Genomic DNA, 16975 nt, shown 5'->3' with positions numbered 1-16975 from the left:
TATTACCTCTTAAATTAGATATGTTAAATAATATATAAATGAAAAAAAATATAGATTTGAAGTTTTGAGATTTTAGATTAAGATTATGTGATTAACACATAACTTGTTGCTAAAAAATTTCTCCTTCTTTGTGTTGGAAACACAGACCATAATTTGGCTTAGAAAATCCACAGGTATGTATACTAATACTGCTGCTTCGGCTCACAGATGCATGCATGGCTCCTAAGTGCAGCATCCGTCATCTGTACGTTCATCCTGTATAGAAAAAGGTGTGGACTGTGGACTTTTGCACGATCCTAAGGAGATTTAGTTTTGTGTTTGGCCAATTCTTCCATGGCCAACTTGAACTAATTTGATCGTACACGCGTGATGTGCGAGGGGTAAAGCGCAAAGAAAGAGAAAAGTTATAGCACGACAGAGAAAGTAATTTCATGACTTTGCTTGGAGATGAAACACGGCACCGATACTCTCCCGAACCATCCAATACGCATTTTTGATCACTGATAACCTTTTTTTTGATTGAAGGTGGGGGAAAAAGGAGGGGAAAGTTGAGTTAATTAGAAGGATAGTTGATTGGAGAATAAAATATTCATCGTTCCGTCACTATCGGTTGGAATAACTTGATATGAAAACCAAAAAAAAGTAAAAAGTAAAAAAGATAGGGCCGGGGAAAAATAAAGTAACGTAATACGTAGCAAACAAGAAGAATGCCGAACATTATATAGATATATATAATTTGTAGCAAATAGGAAAAGAATTGCCAGATTGGGCTAGGCAGAAAAGTTTAGAGTGATGGAAGGCAAAGATGATGATGATGATAGGAAGATAGAAAAAACAAACAAGCGTTTGTTCAAACTTTGCATGAAAGGAAAATGGAAGAAAGTGGTTGAAACGTACGAGAAGGAAAAGAATGCTCACACTGAAAGGATAACGAGGACAGGTGACACTGCATTGCATGTAGCAGTCACCGATGGTCAAGACGACGTCGTGCTGCAACTTGTGAAACTGATTTGCTCCGTGGACAAATTGGCTTTGGGAATTACGAATGAGAGAAAGAACACGGCCTTGCACTTTGCGGCTTCAATGGGGAGCGTGGAGATGTGCGAGTGCATTGCTTCTGCGGATGCTTCGTTGTTGAGCGTTCGCAACGTTGATGGAGAGACCCCTCTCTTTCTCGCTGCTCTCCATGGCAGAAAACAAGCTTTTATGACCCTTCATTACTCTTGTATCTACCACACCAACCCAAAGGATTCCAACTACTATTCTAACTGCAGAAGAGCCGATGGTGACACCATTCTTCATTCTGCCATTGCTGGAGATTATTTTGGTAACCCATTCATCACTTCCTTCTTTTTCACTTATTTTTCATCCATTCTAAATCTAAGTTTAAAAGATAAGATTAATTATTAAACTATCCTTCAATCACACATCATATCATGAACTCGTTAGTTTGAGTAGATTGTTTTTTTATAAAAAAATTAGTGACAAAGTCCCTTACATAATTAAAAAAATCACTTATTATTATTTTTAAGTTTGTTAAATTTCATAATAATTTTCTTAAAATTCATACTAAGGTTGTGTTTAGCGATTTTACAATCTCCCATTTCGGTTGTTTCTTTAGAAAAAAAAAATACTTGCAAAAAATAAAAAGTTGTGTTTGAAACAACAACTTAATTTTATAAACAGTTTTTTTCTAAAAAAATAAATTATTTTTATAAAGTTTAAAATTTGAAATTAATAATTATTTTTTAATATTTTCTTTATTGTATCCAAAAAAAATTAAATATAAAAATCACTTATAAGCAAACTTTTTTAAATAAAATTTTAATTTAATTATAATGAATTATAACAATAATTGAGTTTTGAAATAATTTAATTTTTATAGTTTTTTCGGACACAATCTAAGACCTATTATTTTCATTTGTAATTATATTATGGTTTAAATATTGTTTTTGATTTCTATTTTTTATATGATTATTATTAACTATTTTTTATTTATTAAAAGGTTAAGAGATCATTCAAAAATGTTATCCACAATTATTATGTCAATGTTTAATACATTTAAAAAATTATGTAAATTTTTAAAATAGATGTTATTTATCTATCTTAAGATGATTGTTAATGACTAAAATTATGATTTTAGATTTTAGAGGGACAGAAAGCAAAAGAAAATATTTTATAAGGATAAAAATAAAATTTACTCATTTCATAAAGAACAAAATAATGTTTATAAATTTTAGAAGGATAAAAATAAAAAAATTACAAATATTAAATTCAAAATTCACTTATTTTACATAAATTAAAAACATGTTTAAACCTTATACTATTGATGTGCAATAATTACTAATTTTGTCGATAATTAATTTTCAACGATAAATTTAGTTGACCACCTTTAGTCAAATCTCTCCTTTCATTTATGTTTATATGTATTAGCTTAAATTATACTTTTGATCTTTCTATTTTTTTTTCAATTTATAATTTTAATCTTTTATTTTAGAATAAACATTTAGTCTTCCTATTTTTAAAAATATAAATTTTGGCTCTCCCACCAAATTAACATTCATTAATTATTATGTTTTAGCTTCTACTCATGCTCAAGTGATGTAACATTTAGTGATATGACTTTCAGACATAAAAAAAATTCTAAAAAATATAAATAAGATTTATTAACAAAATAAATATCATTCACTCATTAAAATATATATAAACGAGAATCTTTAAATGTTATATTTTTTAAAAAAATTTATTCCTACAAGTCACATCACTTAAATTAAATGATATAATTGAACAATAAATTAATTTTATAATTATTAAAAAAAAGACTAAATATCTCTATTCTAGAATAAGGGAATTAAAATTACAAATTAATATATATAAAAAAGGAACTAAAAGTGTAATTTATTCTATAATCTATAATTAATTGTTGACGCAAACAAAATTATACTATCAGGATATGTTTATTATAAATAATTATATTCTCATATACATTCATCTCATAACGTGTTAGTATAGACATAAACATGGAAACTTAATTCTTCTTTGGCTTCGTAGAAAATTTAGACTCTTATGTTCTCTAAAAATTCATTACATGGACGACGTGTATAAATGAGTGTTATAACTAAACACCAATTTTTTTGTAAAACTGGATAGTTGCAATCGATGGTTTGTCAATAAAAGAAGAGGATATAAATTTGAGTGTGAGGTAAAGCAGATTTGGAAAAAGAATATAATAATAACCTGAAAGGTGTAGGTAAATATACATAAAATTAAAGAGTATACTTATTTAAATAAATTATTTATTTTAGCGCATAATTAATTTATTTATATATAAAATTTATTTGACAGATTTGGCATTCCAAATAATGAATTTATACGGAGATCTTGCAAACTGGACGAACGAGAATGGCTTCACTCCTCTTCATGTCCTGGCAAATAAGCCTTCTGTTTTCAAGAGTGGTTGCCACTTGGGACGATTTGAAGCAATTATTTATTACGGTAAGTGTTAACATATGTAAAAGTTAAAAGATATGAAATTTCACTTAATATTTTAAATTTTTTTTGAAGAATGTTACCCTGTCAAACTAAAATAAATGAATAAAGATATGTGGGAGTTCAAATCTAACCTTATCTTTTTTCTACAAGACAAGGAGCTTATAATCAACTTTAGTTAGAAACATCATGATCAATATTTGTCCATAATTAAGAATGGATTATTGAAATTTGAAACGTTGGTATTTAATTTCTTGTGTAAAAGATGCTTTTCATGTCTATGAGTCTATCCAAATATATATTATATTTTTGGTAGAAGATAGGAAAATCCAAATATATTTTTGTAGACTCTATCCAATTATCACTGGACTAGTTAGTTTTTATTTTATTTAAAAAATAATAATGGTTATTAATAAAATAGTTAAGAAGTATTATGTATCCTTCACTCCTTGGCTCCGATGAGTGTAAGTGTGAATTGAAAGAGTCATGTAAAAGGGTTAGTGGATATATTATGTAACCGATGCATAAGGAGGCCAAGCCGTAGTGTGCTTGTCAAGTCCATCCCACTGGTCTCATACTCTCATGTGGGCAACTGTTGTCACTAGTTCGGCGTGGCTGAGCTAGGTAGCATCGCAGTAATATAAATTTTATATTTATATTATTTTTTTGTGTTTATAAGAGTTTATCCTTACTTCTTAGTGAGAACATTTCAAAAATTAATTCTTTTCTATAAATTAGTTAAAAATCAATAATATAATTTCTTCAAGTGGGATCGTAAATGAATGGATAACCATTTATGGGTTTAAAGTTCGGGGATGATGAGTAAGAGTGAAAATAAATCAAACAATTTGTTAGGCTTGCAACTAGACTTGTTTATTAAAATGGTCAAATTTAGGTTTTTCAAAAACCTCTTTAACTAAAAATGTTAAATTTTAAGCTTATGTTAGGCTTGGCTATATCCTTTTATCAATCAGAAACATAAAATAACTAAAACCTTGCAAAAGGCATATTCATTGAATCTTTTAACAAAAGAAGATTAAGACGGTGAAGACACGAATCCAAAACAACAAAATATTGTTATGAAGATTTTTGTTTGACTAATCAATCTGCACATTGGTTCTCTTCTCACAAGATAGGTTAGGCTATTTAAAATAAAATAATATTATGAATTATATATGATATACTAATTTATAGTTATTATTTTATTTAATATATAATTCTTAATAATAATGTATTTAATATTTAGACTTATTAGTCTATGTAAGCTTACAAGCCTATTGGCCTACTTAGACCTATTGACTTATTTATAGACTTGGTATAAAATAGGTGACATAAACAACCCAATTCAAACTTAAAAAGAGTTATAATGAGTAAATAAGTCAAAATGAATCTTTGTAATTTTGTTATATGTCAAGCTTAGGCTCACTAGTAGGGTGGTAAGGTTGGTCTGGTGGTTTGGAGAGAGGGATAAAGTTGGAGTGATAAGAAAGTGTGGATTTGAATCTTCTCATTAACTTAATATCTAATAATTAATATTTGCAAATAAAAAAAATTGACTCACCAAAGCTTGATTTTGCCTATTTCTACTCTTAATGAATAAGATGTTGACTAAAAGTTACAAAAGGTTTAGCTATTGTTGCAACAGTATTAGCTAGAGAGTTTAATGATCATCCATTATTAATATAATAATTAGTAAAAAATTTCAACTATTATAATATTTAATAACTTTATATTAAATGTGAATTTTTTAAAATTTACTTGTTAGATTAAAAGTTTCTTATCCCTAGATCATTTATACAAAATTTTATATTAATCTAAAATGATTTGATACTTCATTCTTATAAAATAAAATTGACATAATATATACATTTTAAAATATACTAAAATTTGAACACTTTGATTACCTTCAAATTGTTGTTTAATTTTAACAAAATTTAATATAAACATACAAGGTTATATGAAATTATAATGTAATAGTCGGATTAAAAAAATTCACATTTAATATAAAATTATTAAACGATATAATAGTTGGTAAAATTTATTACACTAGTATTATTTGATCCTCCTAGTGTGTGTGTGTAAAGGGATTCATTTACTCCAAGAGTAAGTCCAAGAGTAAGTTTGTTTAAACTTACTTCATTCAATAATTCATGTTTTACATCAAATTTCAAAAATCTAATCATTATGTTTGCAAAAATTTAGAAAATTTAAAAATTATTTGATACTCTATCTCATTAATTCAAATTGATGCGGTTAATCATAAAAATATTTTATATGTTAATTTGAAATAATGAAACTAAATATTAAATATTTTTTTATTTTTTAATTTGAAGTAAATTTAGGTAAAAGAAGGATTCACTTATTCCAAGAATAAGTCTATCTAGACTTATTTCACTTAATAACTCATGTTCTACATCAAATTTTAACGATCTAACAATTTAACTAGAAGTTATTAATGTATAGATTAAATATGCAAACTTTTAACAAATTTGAAAACTATTTAATATTTTATACCTTGATTTAAATTTACATAACAAAGTATCAAATAATTTTAAAAAAAATAAAAATTTTAAATTTGATTTAAGCATTAAAAACTTTTAATTTATCAATTATATCATTGAAATTTGATTTAGAATATGAATTATTGAGTGAAATAAATATAGGTAGACTTACTCTTTAAGTAAGTGGATCCTTCCTTATTATATATATATGTGTGTGTGTGTGTGTGTTTATATAAGGATGACTATAATAACACCAGTGTAATTATTATTACTGAGTATTTCATCGCTAAATAACTTTATAATAAATGTGAATTTTGTAAATTCAACTGTTAGATTGAAAGTTCTTTATTATCAGATCATATATACAAAATTTTATATTAATTCAAGATGATTTGATACTTCATTCTTATAAAAAAAAATTGATGTAATATATACATTTAAAATATACTAAAATATAAACACTTTGATATAAATATATAGGGTGATATGAACTTTCAATCTAACAGTTGAATTTATAAAATTTATATTTAAATATATAGTTATTGAGTAGTATAATACTTACAGCATACAATGGGAGTTGTTTATAAACAACTCTCATCAACTTTAAATGAATCCCACAGTGCCATGTCACTCATAAGTAACTTATATTACATTTTTATAATTTTTACTCCAATGAAAGTTGCTTATAAGCACCTCCACTTTTTAATTACTCATACTTCATTTTTAATAAATTTTAAAAAATTTAATTATTATAGTTGTTGACATGAGTGGAAATATTAAATTATTTTTATTCTTAAGAAACCGTCTCTTATATAAGTAACGGTGCTTAAATTTTAGCAATTTGACCTGTCATGTCAGCATGCTCCAATGCAGGTTTCTTATAAATAATGAGAGCTTAAGCTTAAGAACCAGATAAGAACCTAGCATTGGAGATGCTCTTAGTAAAAGTTACATCGGTATTATTATAACCTTCTTCTCTTCTCTTCTCTCTCTTTCTCTCTCTCTCTATCTATATATATATATATATATATATATATTATGAGTTTAGATGGCTTTACATTCACTTGAAAGAGAACTTTACCGGGTTGAATTTACTTACAAGTAGAAAATTGAAGCAGATTTTTTTGCCAAAAGTTACCCATAATGTTGAATCTCTCTATATATGTTAATATGTGTGTTACTTTTCAAAATCATAATGCGTGTGTTATTTATTTGGAAGCAATTGTTGTCAAGGAGCTCAAAGTTGAAACCAAGCTTCACTTGCATTGTCCAACAGCCAACAAAGAAAAAAACAATTATCCAGGAAATTACCGGACGTTTATAGAGCTATGGAGGCTGACAAAAAAATTCACCTCAGTTGGTATGTAAAAAAATACTCCTATATGTTCTCTCTCTCTCTTGAATTGAGAAAATTTATAAAACCTTCCCTATTTTTATAATAATTTTTTTATTTAGACAATGTATTATAGATAGGTATCTACGTACTATCACGGTTATTTACAAACAGAATTCCGGAGAAAATTATTGTTCAAACCCAACTTATTAAGGGCGTCTAACTCAGTTGATTGAGTAGAGTTTGTAAGTGTTGTAAATTCCCTTAATATATGTGTTTAATTCTCATGGATTAAAAAAATAAAATAAATAAAATAACCCTCAACTTATTAATGAATAGTACTATCATTTAACAACCACAATTTACTGTGATTTGGTTCACTTTCTACATATGCAGTGACTCATCCCTTGACACAATTTGTAAATAAAAAGTTGCCACAAAACGATCAAAATGGAACTCAAAGAGACATTGAAGCGTCGAAAAATAATGGAGCTGGAAAAAATTCTTCAGGTCAGGACTAAATTGTTAATTTTTAATACAATTCGTATACATAATAATAGATTTGGGTGCTTCACTTTCATCTCATACGTGAGCCTACGCATGTGACTCATCTTGCTTTGTCAACTCTCCAAATTAGTACACGTGTTTCCCACACACCATTTGGTCTACGGGTGTAACTTGTAAGTTGGTTAGATTTGGATAAACTCGTTACTCGACCCAATCAAAATTTAAAAGATTACGTTTGGATTAGATTTGTACAATTTTTTTTAAAAAATTTAATCCAATTCAACCCAATCATGAACAAGTTAGGTTGTATTAATCTGGTCAACATAATTTTATTTATTTATTATAAAAATTTAAATATTTCAAAATAGATATAAATCATTTGATACATTGTTGCAAATTCAATGTTATTAACTTATAAAGAAATAATGATACAAATTAAATTTTAAAATAAATTTATTAATTTGTTATATAATTATCAACTTAAAAAACCAACATTAATTAATACAAAATAAAATTTAAATTAAATATACAATATTCTTACAATGTTATAAACCTAAAATACAAAACTTGTTATTAAATAAGAGTGACAATAAGTATTGTCCTGAACAAATGATCATTCAAACATTATTATTATTATTATTATTATTATTATTATTATTTTTATTATTTTTATTTTTATTATTATTATTTATGATCAGATTGTTAATGGGTTAGAAATACAAAACCCGTTATCCAACCTGTACAGTGTCGAATTTTGATTGGGTTGGGTTAGGTGTAACCCGAACACCGAAAAAATTCAATTCAAATTTATTGGATTGGTGGTCAGTTCGGGTTCACGAGTTACCCGTACCCACTTACATCCCTAATTTGGTCCCAAAAAAAAAACCTATTTACAAGCGAATTGAAGAAACATAAATAAAAAATAAATTAATAAATAACAGAAGAGTGTGACTGTATGAGTTAGCATAAATCTCATTACCCTATCATATCATTTGTTTAGGATCAGAAACCAGCAATTGGTCACATCCATTATTTCCAACCAATTACAGAACTTGTGTGGACTTCTTCAAGTTTGTACTTATGGTAATGTCGGTAATCTTTGGAACAGGTATGTCTCCATGAACATATTTAGCTACAGATTCATCTATTTTTCGCATTAATTATGCTCATTATACCTCTTCTATAAGTTTGTCCTTAATTCTGCAAGTAATAAATTTTACATATACACAAACTTTAATTTGAATGGAGGTATTTGGATGACTTTAAAAATAAAAATAAAAACTTTGACCAGCAAGATCATGCTATAGTCTAAAATAAACTAATCTAAAAAAAAGGTACATATACTTTTGTAGCCAAAAAAAAAAAAAAACTTTCTACACTTGAGTGAGATCCTTCTATTTCTATATTGCATCTTTTTTTTTATGTTATGAGCAGACAATAGTAAGGTTAACACTATATAGCTAGAGTGGAAAGAACTTGGGTTTTGCATGATTTGAAGTTAAAGGATTGTAAGTTCAAATTCTCAGACCCTGAGCGTAGTATGATTCAAACCCTATACAACTTTATTAGGACACAAGTGGTTATTATTTATACTCATTAGTGTTTTTTTTTATTTTTTCATTTGACTCTACAAAACATGAGTTCTTACCAGCCCTTCTATTTCTGGTAAGCCCGTTCAAACCAAGTCTTTTTTTTTTTTTATTGATTGAGACCCTGTCCTGAGTATCCTGGCTCGATGAAGAAATTATTATACGTAGGTTTGGTCTGAATTGATGTCCGGTCAAATTGATGAAATAGGTTGAATTAAACTAACCCATTTGGATCATTTCATTTTATAGTTTACAGAAGTGGCATTTTTTTTCAATTAATAATGTTTGTTTTTGTATTAATAAAACAAACCACAAAAGGGTCAGACATGATAAGGAGGATACGGAAGAAAAAGGAAAAACACGTATGGTCTGCTCAAATAATGGAAAAACTTCTGGAGCTCGCTTGCTTGTATGAGTATGATGAAAATGGCGGCAGCATACCGGGGGATAAAGATCCAGAGACAAGTCCTTATGATTTTGATGAGAAGGGTAGGGCTACTTTGCGTGATATCACTGAAGAACAACCTTCCACCACCAATGGAGAGGCCAAGCAACAAAAGAATGGTAAAGCATTAAGTAACTAGTAGAAATTGGTTGCCGGTTAAAATTTTGAAATATATATTGATTTAGTGCAAGGGGGTGTCTATCAGTGTTGCCACTCAATTTGTGTAATATCACTCCTATTTGAGGGGGGGAAAAATTAATACTCATTAATCTGATTATGAAAGATGAACTTGGTTCAATATATATAGATTTGTGCTTCATCTTTTCTTTGAGTATTTAATTATGATAATTAGATTAGTGTTGGTAGCTAGAATATTATTATTGTTATTTTATGAGCAGGAGAAAAGAAAAATGAACAAAAGATGCCGGAGACACCGATATTAATTGCTGCGAGGAACGGTGTGACAGAAATGGTAGACAAAATCATAGACTTGATTCCGGTAGCTGTTCATGACATTGATGCGATGAAGAAAAATATAGTGCTATTGGCAGTAGAGAACAGGCAAACGTATTTATATGACTTCTTGCGGAAGAAGAATTTAAAGGAAAGTATATTCGGTGCAGTGGATAGAGAGGGAAACAGTGTATTGCACTTGGCAGCCAAGCTTGGAGACTACAAGCCTTGGCTCATTCCTGGTGAAGCTCTGCAAATGCATTGGGAAATCAAGTGGTACTTGGTAAGTTTATGATCATTACGATTTTCAAACTAGTCAAAATGAATATAGAGAGCCTATTTTGATAACAAACTAATAAGTGCTTTATGAGCTTCTTTACCAAAAACTAAAAAAGCTCTCAAAAATTATTTCCAGTATAATTAACTTTAAAAAAAAAATTAAACTTGTATTTAAACATGTTCATAAAAAGGGACATACTCTTTAGTGCTTTAATTTGAATCCAACTATACATTATCCCTGTAAAATCATGAGTATTTTTGGTCATTGAAACTACTTGCTCCCCTAATGATGTGATGCAGTTTGTTAAGGAATCGATGTCACCTCAGTTCTTTCGTAGATACAACAATGAAAACAAGACGCCAAGAGATATTTTCAGCGAAACTCACAAGGACCTTGTCAAGAGTGGCGGAGAATGGTTGAAAAAAACCTCTGAATCATGCTCCTTGGTAGCAGCCCTGATAGCCACTGTGGCCTTTTCCACATCCACCAGTGTCCCCGGCGACTTCAAAGATGACACCGGCGCCCCAACCCTTGAAAACATGCCAGAATTCAAAGCATTTGCATTCTCATCTCTCATTGCTCTTTGCTGTTCGGTCACCTCCCTGGTGATGTTCCTCTCAATACTCACATCTCGGTTTCAAGAACGTGATTTTGGAAAAAATCTTCCCAGGAAGCTGATCCTAGGTTTGACATCGTTGTTCATGTCCATTACGTCCATGATGGTTTGTTTCTGTACTGGCCATTTCTTTGTGCTGAAGGACAAACTCAAATCTGTTGCATTTCCTGTATATGCCGTGACATGCCTGCCAGTGACACTTTTTGCCTTGGCTCAATTTCCACTCTACATTGATCTCATATGGGCTACTTTTAAGAAAGTACCACAGCGTGGCTACAAAACCTCTCTACATTAGTTCTACAGCCAGCATTATATTTGACTTTAAATTATGCTGCATCTGTAATCTAATATTTGGTATTTGGAGCTTAAACTTTTTTGTTTTTTCTTTTTTTTGTTGGGGGTGGTTGCAAGGGCATTGTTTTCATTGTTTACGTAATGTTAACCGAGATTCTTATGGTATTTTAAAACATAACAGACATTTTGTGTTGATAAAGACAAATTTATAGAAGATAACATCCAGCAATAACAATAAAGATACCCAGTAATAGTAATAATGGGGGAGACACCAACCAAACTACTATGCTCTGAGTTTTACTTTCTTGACCTTTTCAGCTCGTCCAAAGAATATATCCGTCCTCAAATATAGTTTCAAAAGAATTAGAAAACAGGAATTGTAATAACTCAATTTGTCTCTTTACCACGCTAGAGAAACCAGAAGGTCCTGAATAACGACTCTAGAAGACAACAGTATCAAGCATCATTCCCAGAGTTTGAACGATGTTGGAAGACATCAAATTTGAGACGTGCTCTTCAAGATGCTTCTTCGCATCCTGTCTTCCCACATTTGCTATAGCAAGCTTTTCTGGAGGCAGCTCATCTTCCTCTTGAACAGCCTTGTTATATTTGATAGCTAAGTTCAGCATTTCCTGCATTATCAAATTAATTGATATTTATCATTATTTAATCTACTAAAAGATAATGAACCTTTTTCAAATCTTAAAACTAGCTTAAATAAAACAAAATATATGCAGGGATTCTATAAGTAACAGACAAGCACAAATCTACCTTGCACTTTGAATCATTAAATTACCTGTACAGTTTGTTCATTAGTTTTGGAATGTGTATCAAACCGTCGAAGTGTCAAACCATCAGTCCATTTCTTCTTGTGAAGATTAAGTAACATCTTTTCCTCAAGTTCATTCTTCCTGTAATTAATGGCTATGGAATAGTAATGCCGGTTCAACCCATGAATCAAAGCCTACAGAGGCCCAATAAAGATAAGAGAGAAGAAATTAAAAAAAAATGCCGAACAAGTGCTTCCAAAAAAATAAACTATATATACAAATTAAATAAAAAAAAGGCTTTGGGTAACACACTTGAATGGATGGTTTATTCAGATGTCCTAGATTGGATGTTGTCTGCCTTGGTTCTTGACCAAGCATCATAGTTTGTGGATTGATCAGCCGAAAAGCATCGATCACCACTTTGCCTTTAACACTTTGTATTGGATCAACAACCACAGCCACTGCACGCTGATTCAAAGCCTCAAAACTCTGCAGGAAATAACATAGACGAGCAAATTAATCATACTAATCAGCGGAAACATGGTAATAAGAACCACAATAATAGTTAATAAGAATATTGCATTTAATTCGAATGCCCAGTCTTAACTGGAAGTTTCAATTACCTGCAATATAAATTTTATGAAATAGACAACAATTGGCACTTGGAAGTACATATCAAGACACTATTTTCAATTAGCAAGAAAATTGTTTGCTTCCACTGATAACTTAAGAAACCTTGTATATCAAAATGAACAGCTCCATATTCTGGGGATCAGAGCAAGCTTCCTTACTAACAAATATTGACTTTCTAGGAACATCATAAACAAATCTAAAATTTTCCTTCATTAAATGAATCTGAGATCTCTTTTTAAAAATAGGCGAGTAATATGGCAATTTCAAGCCCAAACATATCTAGCTGACAATTTTGGTCCCTGATTTAAATTTTGTACAATTTAGTCCTCAAATTATCCACAGTCCAAACTCATTTTACATTGCTATTTCTGCAAAGTTAGCACAAAGAATAGTTCATGTGGCATCATCTTCTAAGCAATGTTGTCAAGATCAAGATCCTACTTAGAAACAGGAGGCCAGGCGGGATGTCAAAAGATCGTAAAATGGAGGATCATAACAAGGATCTTAAGATCCTACACAAATGTAAAATTATAGATTTTGAAAAATGTAAATGACAACATTATATATATATATAGATAGAGAGAGAGACTATAGATGACAACATCAAACCAAGGATTATTTTATGATCGTAGACAAAGAAAACCAGATCAAATAAGGGTTTGGTGTAATAAAAAGAAATGTCATACGATCTATTTGAGTAATTTAAAGTTCAAATAAGTCCATTTAAGAATTTCTCTTAAATAATTAACAAATAAGACACGTTTGAAGATATGCAGGCCACATGGAACCAGCTATAGAACAGAAAGGGTTAAGAGAGATGATGTGGGAGAGAGACCAGAGGGATGTGGTGTGAGAGAGATGAGAGACATGATGTGCGAGAGAGATAGCCACACAGGCACAGGTACACAATAGTTCAGGATCAGATTTCAGAATAAGACAGAGATGAGCAAAAGAGAATAAGGTGCAGCTGTGGGAATGCTTGTTCGAGAGAGACATCCCACAGAGAGTAGGGAGCAGAAAACGCATTTTAGGGCCAAAAAATGGGTTTAAAAAGGGTTTGAGCCAACCAGGTTATGCAACCTAACCAAGAAAACCCAACTCCTGAGATCAATCTGATCCCATGATTTTGCTTCAATCTTGCTGCAATCTCACCCAGTCACAATTCCATGCACTATCCAGCTTAGAACAAGGGTGCGAGATCATAAGATCATGCGATCTCAGAGATCTTGACAACATTGCTTCTAAGGGAAACAAATCATATAGTTTAGGCATCAGCTTCATAAACCAAAAACCAGCAAACAATCAAAGCCACAATAGCAATTTTAATGTCTGACGGTTAGCACAGCACATTGACTAAAGTTGGATATGTTGTTCGATTCACTATTGTACATCCCATACCATTCTTCCAAAAGAAAGAGTGAGCAACCAAATTCCAAACATTGTTCAACAAAAAGGTTGAAACTAGGAAGAAAAAAAAAACAGAAACAGCGAGAACCCTATTTGCACTACGAGATTAAGAATTCTAATCCATAATTTCAGAAACTAGAAAAATCATTAAAATCAAAACTAACTAGCTGCTAGCATCACCCACCACACAAATCCTTCAAATTGAGCTGTAGATACAGAAACAAGATATACAAACACAACAATCACCAAAAACGTTTAAAAGAAAAAAAAAATGAAATTGAACCTGCTGGGTATTGATGTCAACACCAGAGAGCCAACAGCCAAATCCAGGATGTGAATGGTACCAGCCAACAACCATCTCAGGTCTGCAACACAAGTAAGTAATAACTAACTAACATCAATGAATCCACAAACAAATCATTAAAAAAAAATGCCATACCGTCCAGTCTGTTTGAGCATGTCAAGCATATTAGTCTGGAAGACATGATCAACAGCTTCAACACTAACACCAGTGCCACTCTGGGGCATTGCGAAGACATCAACCACACGGACGGTGTACTCGTCCACGAACTCTCCCAGCATCAAACCCATCACCTCCATGGGAACCCCGGCCCTTCCTGTTATCACAAAACACGAAAACCCTAATTTCGAAATCGGGTACCCCACGAATCGATTGGGTTAAAAACGGGAACTTTGTGAGTTTACCGTGCTTGAGCATCTTGAGGAGCGCGAGTGAGGAGATGTAGACCTGCTCAGAGGAATCGAGAGTTGGGGAATCTGGGGGAGGGTGCCCTAGCGCTCCCCCTGCACCTGCAAACATTCGCTGAAGCCTCTCCATGGCGAATCTCGCTTCGGATTTGAAATTTTAACTGAACTGAATTGGTTTCACTGAGAATTTGAACTTGAAGCGGAACCTGAACCTGAAGCCACCAACAGAGGAACAAGACGAATGTTACTCAAATAGCTCTACTTCAATACTTCTGTTCTGTCTAACAAAAAACTAAATTACTAATACTAGGAGTAACGAGTAATGCATCGACTTAATTATCACCATTGATAACGGTAAGTTTAATTTATTTCTATATTATAAAAATTTTATTTTATTTTAAAATCAGAAAAATGACTATTATTATTTTAACAAAAATGTTATTCTGTGCAAATTCGTATCGCATGAATTAATATTTTCCAATAAAATTTAAACGAATAGATTTGTATTAGTTTTGTCAAAAATATCGTACTATATAGCGTTATTGTTATTTCAATCCTACATTAACCATTTTAATTCATAAAATTATAAAAAAAAATGTTTTTCAAAAGTAATTTTGATAAAAATGTTAATAGGTTGAATTGAATTAAGTTTCATCTATTTTAAGATTTACTTCAATTAAATTTAATCGAATTGATTTATAATTGTACTTTGACATGGGATGTACACACCTTTCATTTATAATAAGTATGCCTCCTTTCTCTATTTTTAATAAAAATATGTAAATGTCCCTTTAATTTTATTCCTTCTTCGAGATAGTCGTGATTAAGCAAAAAATCAATTCAAAATAGCAATGATCAAGAGAGCATTAAAAATAGAGCAAAATACTAAATAACAAAATAAAACATAAAGGAACCACAAGTTAATATATGAGGAGGTTCAACTAGTTACATTCAATTTCAACGAAAGAGAAATTAACTACACATAATCATAATGATTACCGGGATTTGTGGAGAATAGAAGAAGTTGAGGAATGAGAACTTCTGGGAGCATACAACTTTTACTTTAGCCTCTAATAATGTCTTTTTGAGAAGAATAATGAAGGTACAAAAGTGAGTGTCTTATTCCTCAATCTCTAGGAGCATACAACTTTTACTTTAGCCTCTAAGGAAGTCTTTTTGAGAAGAATAATGAAGGTACAAAAGTGAGTGTCCTACAAAATAATTCTGATACATAAAATCTCGCTATAAGACCCTCAAAATTAAAATAGGACAATCAAGGGCTTTTGCTTAGTGAGAGTTGATGCCACACTAAGCAAAGTTCTTTGACTTAGTCTTTAAATGGTTGACTCATTAGTTAAGAAGCTAGACTTAAGGCTTGGCTCAACTAAGGTACACTTTAAGTCATGAAGGATCTCTAAAATCTCTTCAATTTACAAAAGAGAACCCAAAAGGTGTAATTAACCTATATTTAAAACTAATTTTGAGTAAAATAAAAATATATAAAATAGATGTGTTCCCTGATTCAAGTAAACTCAACAAACCCAATAATATGAAGCAAACCAATTAAATTGGTTCAATTTTTTTTTGAAATTTGGGTTGGACCTAAACTAAACCAATTGAAATCATATGACAATTGGTTCAATATCAAGTTCATACTTTTGAAATTAAAATCAACCCAAATCAAACCAACTATTGATGTATTGTTATTTTTGTATTTTTTATTGATTAACACAGTAAATATTGTGCATCACTTTGAGACATTTCTTTGCATTTTAGTTTCAAATTCAATGTTTCAAAAAATAAACCCTCACAATTGAAAATTAAAAATTTTCATCTTTTTACCTAATTTTCTTTTTATTATTATAGACAAAGTAGTATGATTTAATCAATTATTCATATGTTAGTTTTTATAATTTGTGTTGTTATTTAATTGGTGTAAGTCAGATGCAC

The 16975-nt window shown here is 30.4% G+C and overlaps 2 protein-coding genes across 3 annotated transcripts; one reads left to right on the top strand and one right to left on the bottom strand.

The window, feature by feature from the left end:
* The first annotated feature begins 667 nt into the window (after window positions 1-667).
* Window positions 668-11549, top strand: LOC109787857 (uncharacterized). Of its 2 annotated transcripts, XM_020346433.3 has the most exons (8): window positions 670-1327; window positions 3346-3495; window positions 7210-7350; window positions 7720-7833; window positions 8831-8938; window positions 9738-9983; window positions 10263-10600; window positions 10897-11549. In XM_020346433.3, exons 1-8 carry the CDS (start codon window positions 793-795, stop codon window positions 11506-11508), a joined length of 2244 nt encoding a protein of 747 aa, XP_020202022.3. In that variant the 5' UTR covers window positions 670-792; the 3' UTR covers window positions 11509-11549. The 2 variants fall into 2 exon arrangements, with proteins under 2 accessions (XP_082922050.1, XP_020202022.3); XM_083065924.1 differs by lacking the exon at window positions 7720-7833 and having other exon boundaries at window positions 668-1327.
* Window positions 11550-11736: 187 nt separating this feature from the next.
* On the bottom strand, window positions 11737-15326 carry LOC109787858 (26S proteasome non-ATPase regulatory subunit 14 homolog). Its single transcript, XM_020346437.3, has 6 exons — window positions 15023-15326; window positions 14757-14934; window positions 14601-14682; window positions 12590-12766; window positions 12304-12471; window positions 11737-12139 (listed from the first exon to the last, which is right to left on the bottom strand). The coding sequence occupies exons 1-6, from the start codon at window positions 15153-15155 to the stop codon at window positions 11948-11950; spliced, it is 930 nt and encodes a 309-aa protein (XP_020202026.2). The 5' UTR covers window positions 15156-15326; the 3' UTR covers window positions 11737-11947.
* Between the last annotated feature and the right edge of the window lie 1649 nt (window positions 15327-16975).

Source organism: Cajanus cajan, chromosome 1, assembly GCF_000230855.2.
Source record: "Cajanus cajan strain Asha chromosome 1, NIPB_CcT2T_4, whole genome shotgun sequence".
NCBI classification, from domain to species: domain Eukaryota; kingdom Viridiplantae; phylum Streptophyta; class Magnoliopsida; order Fabales; family Fabaceae; genus Cajanus; species Cajanus cajan.
This window is presented reverse-complemented; position numbering and strand designations above follow the sequence as displayed.